The sequence below is a fragment of the Lepidochelys kempii genome, chromosome 2, assembly GCF_965140265.1.
Source record: "Lepidochelys kempii isolate rLepKem1 chromosome 2, rLepKem1.hap2, whole genome shotgun sequence".
In the NCBI taxonomy this organism is placed as follows: domain Eukaryota; kingdom Metazoa; phylum Chordata; order Testudines; family Cheloniidae; genus Lepidochelys; species Lepidochelys kempii.
The window spans coordinates 57,774,856-57,780,970 of NC_133257.1; the positions used below are offsets into that span (position 1 = coordinate 57,774,856).

The 6,115-nt window shown below is 47.1% G+C and overlaps 1 protein-coding gene across 3 annotated transcripts in view; it reads right to left on the minus strand.

The window, feature by feature from the left end:
• TERF1 (telomeric repeat binding factor 1) overlaps positions 1 to 5,601 on the minus strand; it is a 40,735-nt gene extending 35,134 nt beyond the window's left edge. The window contains exons 1-2 of one of the 3 annotated variants that reach the window (XM_073330842.1): positions 5,246 to 5,600; positions 3,524 to 3,619 (exon numbers count right to left, since the gene is read on the minus strand). In XM_073330842.1, the coding sequence (XP_073186943.1) occupies positions 3,524 to 3,619; positions 5,246 to 5,429 (280 nt within the window). In that variant the 5' untranslated portion in view covers positions 5,430 to 5,600. Of the gene's footprint in view, positions 1 to 3,523; positions 3,620 to 4,250; positions 4,618 to 5,245 lie in introns of those variants that run through there. The other 2 variants (XM_073330840.1, XM_073330843.1) reach the window with 2 other exon arrangements.
• Between the last annotated feature and the right edge of the window lie 514 nt (positions 5,602 to 6,115).

A 6,115-nucleotide genomic window follows, 5' to 3' on the forward strand; every position in this document is an offset into this window, starting at 1 on the left:
TAAATGCAAAGGAGCAAGGGTCAGAGCAAAAGCAGCCAATGGTAGTTTCTGCTGAACAGGCAAAAAAATCTGGTAGCAAGCAGGAGCAGAGGAGACAGTGGCAAAACACTGATCCGCCTTCATGAGCTGCAGAGAGAGGGGAGCAGCTCAGACATCCAGAATTGTGGGAGACGCTGTACTGCAGAAATATGAAATTCGATATTGTAAACAAATGTCACTCTGGCTTTGCTTGGTTGGACAGGGTCTCTGGAGATTTTTCTGCATCTCTAACTCACTCAGGCAAAACTCCCTTTGAAGTCAGAGGTCCACTGAGGTTTACTAGGGTCTAAGGAAGAAACACTATCCGAAAACAATAGCTTACGCATTTTAAAATTAAGCGATGTAGTTCAGCTTCCTTATCCTCAGATTTACATATAAACACCTTGTTTAAGTGACTGGATATACACTCACACTAAGTTATAAGGTCCTCCACAGAATCCAAATATTTATTGGATAGTTAAAAGATAAAGTGTGGAAAGAAAACCTGTAGCAGGTAAACTTAAAATATTCAAGGTAAAAACCATCATTAACATTGCAAATTGCTTTCATTCTGAACCATCACATATTTACACCAGCATTTGTGGAAGCCAAGATTTGAAGTTCTCAAACTGCTAAATGTATAAAAGGGAAAATTCCTCTCTGGTAGTTCAATTTGTCAACATCTCACCCATACTCCAATGTTACAGAAGATTCCAGATAGCCAGTATTATCTAGTGCTATATCCAGTGCTGCAGAGCATTCAACATTCATGTTTGAGTCAGTTGAGACACAATAGAAGGTAGTGCTGTGCTACACATTAGCAGCAACTGCACCTCCACCTCCTACTAAGGAGAGCCACTTTCCATAGAGACCGGCTAGAGCAGCGGTGGGCAAACTACAGCCCGCAGGCCAGATCCGGCGCATCAGGGCTTTGGATCCAGCCCGCGGAATTGCCACCCCCGTGGCGCTGCAGGCCCCGCACTGCTCCTGGAAGTGGCTGGCACCATGTCCCTGCGGCCCCTGGGGCGGGGACAGAGGGCTCCGCATGTTGCCCTTGTCTGCAGGCACCGCTCCCCACAGCTCCCAATAGCCAGGAATGGGGAACCACAGCCAATGGGAGCTTTGGGGGAGGTACTCACAGGCGAGGGCAGCACACGGAGCCCTCTGTCCCCCCTCCCCCAGAGGCCACAGGAACATGGTGCCAGCTGCTTTTGGGAGCAGCGTGGGGCCCAGGCAGGCCATGTGTTTTGGAAGCAAGAGTTAAAGTAAAAAGTAATCAGAACACTGGTGGAAATTGATTATGTCCCTTTTAAGACTGTCTCTGAGCTGCTCTGGATCCAAAAGAAGCCAAAAAAAAAGCATCTGTGTTGATGCAAATTACCTAGCTGATAGAGGAAGGAGAGAACTGCCCATAAGGACTCAAATTTAATTATAAAAACTGGGGTGTGAAAGGAAGTTCTTTGGGAACCAACTTCAGGACACAGCCGCAAAGATCAGAGCTGCCAGACCTCACTCTGCCAATGACACCGTGCAGAAACTGGAATCCCCCAGGTGGACCTGATCCTGACTGGCCATCAATAAAAGTTCATCTGTCTTATTGGGAGTGGTGAGCATTGTATGTGTAGCGTGTGCATTTTGTTCTGGTGTTGTTAATAGAGGTTAAGATAGATATTACTGTGTAAGGCTCCTTCACTGGAAAAAGACCCTGCAAACCTGCAAAGGAGTATGCCTTGAGCCCTAGGAATTGGGTAAGGGTAGGTGCATTTCACCCGGAACCCTAGGAACTTGGAAAGGGTGTGTGTTATGCCTTGATCCCTAGGAACTGGGTAAAGGTGGGTGCCCCTAGAATGTGAGAGTAACAGAGATTTTGTATGGGGAACAGCAGCAGTGGGAACATAGGAATTGCCATTCTGAATCAGTCCTGCGATTCATCTAATCCAGTATTTTGGATAAGACAGTCGCTGCACCGGATGCCTCCGAGGAAGGTGCAAGAACCCGCACAGTTAGCGATTTTAAGATACTGGATCTGAGAAGCAGGAATACATACTCCCTACCACTGTGTTGCTTGAAAATCTTCTGTGGTTCACATGACTGGGCATACAATTCTGAAATGTAGATCTGTGGAAGCTATCAATTCTGAGAATACTGGTATGTAACCTCTCTGGAGAGCACGTGATCAATACACACACTACATTAGTACTTACAAAGTCCTTGGATTAGCCTCTGTGTACTCCTGGTGAAAAATGGGCTGAAAGGCTCTGACAATAGTAAGTCTGCCAGAAGCTTGAGTACAGTGTCACAATCAACAAAATGGGCGTGGTCAAACTGGGAGACAATGGGCACGGCCAACCAACGCGGAAATTACTACAATTCCTGGGGAGCTGCTGATTATGAAGCTCCTAAGAAGTCCCAGACATAAACTAAAGCCACCTCTCTTCCCTTCCGATACAAATAACCTGGCACTGCTGTCTGCCCTATCCTGGAATGAATGTCTCCATCAAAGCAAATACCCTGCAGGTAAAGAGGGAGAGCACAGTTTACACCCTGTGCAGGTGTGAATCTGGCTGTAAATACTTTAATCCTTTCTGTTCAAGTGTGTTTTACTCTTTCAGATTTAGCAGCTAAAGCTTTACATCTAGCAACACTAAATCTTTTAGATGGAAATGTTTCAGAGTAGCAGTCGTATTACTCTGTATCCGCAAAAAGAAAAAGGAGTACTTGTGGCACCCTAGGAACTAACAAATTTGAGCATAAGCTTTCATGAGCTACAGCTCACTTCATCGGATGGAAATGTAATTTCAGTTGCCCACAACAAATTCTGACTCAATTACTTCTACTGCTTTGAAGATGTATGCTGCCAAAGAAAGTAGGATGGACTCCGCTTACTGTAAACCTGTAGCAATGTAATTGGCCTAGTGGAATAAATTTCATACTTACTAAGAAATGTGAAGAATTCACAAGAGGTTTACAAGATGATGCTTAATCTGGACATTAGTAATGCTCACTTTGAGCTAATTATGTTCTCTACTTTTCTTTATAAAATGTTTTAGTCAGATTACATTTGAAAAGTGCCCACGATACCTTCTCTCTAGTATCTAAGAAAAATCGCCATTATTTTAAATGACAAAAAATGGTAAATTGAGAGAACCATCCCTTTCCATTTTAAAGGATACTGTTGTGTAAAATAGACAAAAATACATAAAAATGATAAAGATAAGGATACCCTATAATGAAGTATAAAAATACTGTATAATCAAATCAATTTCCATACAGAAAAAACTGATAACAGTTTAAAACAAGAAAAAGTTGAACACTGTCTGAATAATCAGGTGAAAAATATATACCAAAGAAAAGCTATTTAATTATTCAGTTACTAAGAAAAGGGGGAGGAGGAAGGAAAGGAAGACCTCATTTGGTGCACCATGCCAAGTTAGTGGAGAAAAGCATATCAGCTTCATCCAAATAACTGTTTAAAATCAGAATTATATTAAAAAGAAATATTTACCAAGTGTTTTTCCTTCTGAAATTCGTGTCAAAAACTGACACAGGTACACTGTTTTCATCTGATGAGTAGCTATTTTGGACAGGCCATTAATAATAGCTGAAAAAGGAAAGGGTAAACGTTAATCAGTTTTGTTCCAGCAGTGCCACACTGTGGCTAGATGTAAAAGAGGCACAGAACTTACCATACCTATCTGATTTAAAATACTTTACTAGTTTTCTAACCAAAGTAAATGCTTTTTAAAAGTATTAGCGGTCATTTTCAAAAATGCACTAGTAAATAACTTCCGTCTCCATTACAAAAGGACATAATCAAGCTCACATTTAAAACAGATTACTTGAGATTTACAGCAGCAAACTAGAAGTGACGGAGCACACCAGAGGTTCATATTCTGTAAAATATTTAGCTAAGTTCAGAATCGCACAATACCACATGTAAATGAAAGCTTTTGTTTTGCTCAGAATCTGAAGTGAGATGAATAAAATACAACTGGAGACTTCAAAGACATTTCTAGGGAATATCCCAAAACCATGTGCTACCTCAGAGACAAGGAACAAAGGATATAGGATTACCTAGACAAAAAATTCATTTGTAGCAGTTACTCTTGCTTTGTCAGTCAGTTACCATAGCAACTTTTTGAAAGACAGAAATTTTTCAGTAAAAAATCAGTTTAACGGAAAATGAAGGGGATTACAAATATATAAAATTAATCCAAAAAGATTTCACCGACCCGGTTTCATTTCCAGTGTGGAGGGAAATTGCTGGTGTAATAGCACAAAGAGTCCCTTCCTATTACTGTACATATAAAACTCCCCCACAAAAAATATTGAGAAAGATGTATCATGGGAGCAGACGACAACTGAACAAGACGCATGGCAGTAGACAGATGGAAATAGATACAGTGGTTTGCCTCTTGTTCACAAGGCACAAGAACATCTCATTTCCCATAACTGTCCCATAGGTCACTAGTGGCCTTTTGCAATCTCCAAGAACCCAGTCCTTCTGTCAGATATTTGGAAAAACTGTAGGATCCATATCCAGAGGACACTGCAGCTGCAGAGCAGCGCTGACAGACAATGGTTCAGAATTCAAATCAGCATGATTAATGTAGACAAAGGACAAAAGATGTGTTTCTATACTTAACATGTCGGTTCAGGTTAACTTGATTTTTTTCCTCAGGATACACTGTCCTGCCTCCCCACCCTAGCATTTTTTGTTTTGCATCATCATCCGGCATCTCAACACACATTAATTAACCCACTTTCAAAATGAGTTAATTCACATGCAGAATTATTTCATATCCACTGTTCTGCCCCAGGCAATCTTTCCTCTGCTATCCCACACTGCCTTGCTGGCCACATGTATGCCTCCTACTGCTCTGGGGTCATCTTGACCAGATGTCGCAGTCAAATGCTGGTGCCAGCCGGGCCTCGGCCCCTGAGACTGGGGATTCCTCGGCGTGGGGCGGGGAGCGGCGAGCTGCGCTGGGGCCAGGATCGGAGCAGGGAGGGGCGACAGCTCCGCCGGCGACAAGAGCCACCGCGGGGCGGCCACGCTCGTGTGGGCGCCCAGCCCGGGACCATCACCCGCGGGAAGCCTCCCCACTGCAGGACAAGTGGCGGCCCGGCCTAGCGCGCTGCCCGCGACGCCCCCGTGGCCTCGGCCGAGCCAGACAGCAGGACACGGGCACTCCCGGAGCTGCCGCGACCCGCCGTCCGCCCTCACCCTGCGCCGTGTCCCGGCTCCGCTCGAAGTCCCGCGTGCGCCCCTCCCGGAAGTGCCGGCACAGCGCGTAGCAGGTGAAATCCAGCATCCAGCCCGCGGCTACGGCCTCTGTCTCCGCGAACAGCTCGAGGGACACCGGGGCGCCGGAGGAGCCCTCGCCCTCGCCCTGCACGGCCCCGTCCATCTCCCCGCGGGGCCGCGCTCCCGGCCGCTCCGCCTCGGCCCCGCGTCGTATTTTCAAACCCGCGCGCCAACAACGTCTGGCCTCGCGCCGCCAGTAAGCGCAGTGCAGGCGGGACGACGTCACCCCTACGCGCGTGCTCCTCACTCAGGCGCCGCCTCTTCTGCCTTGCAAACGCCGGCTTCTGCTTGCTTCAATTTAATGCCCCCAAACACGCCCCGTTGCAGAGCCTTTGCCGCCCCCCCCGCTAACGTCACTTCCTGTGGCGCGGGGGAGGGACGGACACGGCCAAGTTCACGGCCGCGCTCAGTCAATAAAACTCTCCCGCGAGTGGGGCTTTGATTGGCTGGGAGATGCCCGGGGGGCGGGACGAATCTGGGGGGAAGGAGGAGGAGGACGTCACACACCACACAAGCCCAAGGCAGTGACGGGGTGTTGTGTGTGTCCTGGGGTTGGAGGAACTCTCCTTCCGTTTATGGCCCCTGCCGCCTTAGGAAAGCCGCTGCTGGCCCCCTTGTACCCGTCTACTTCTCATGTTTGCGTCTTCTTCCGTGCTGCCCTTCACCCCCGCAGCTACAGCTCAGCTCACCTCACCTCCTCCCTCTGGCGCCTCCTCAGCTTCCTGCACACCCACACTTCTTGCATGAAGCCCTTGCTGGACACCAACCCGGGGGCTACGGAGCTGCCGG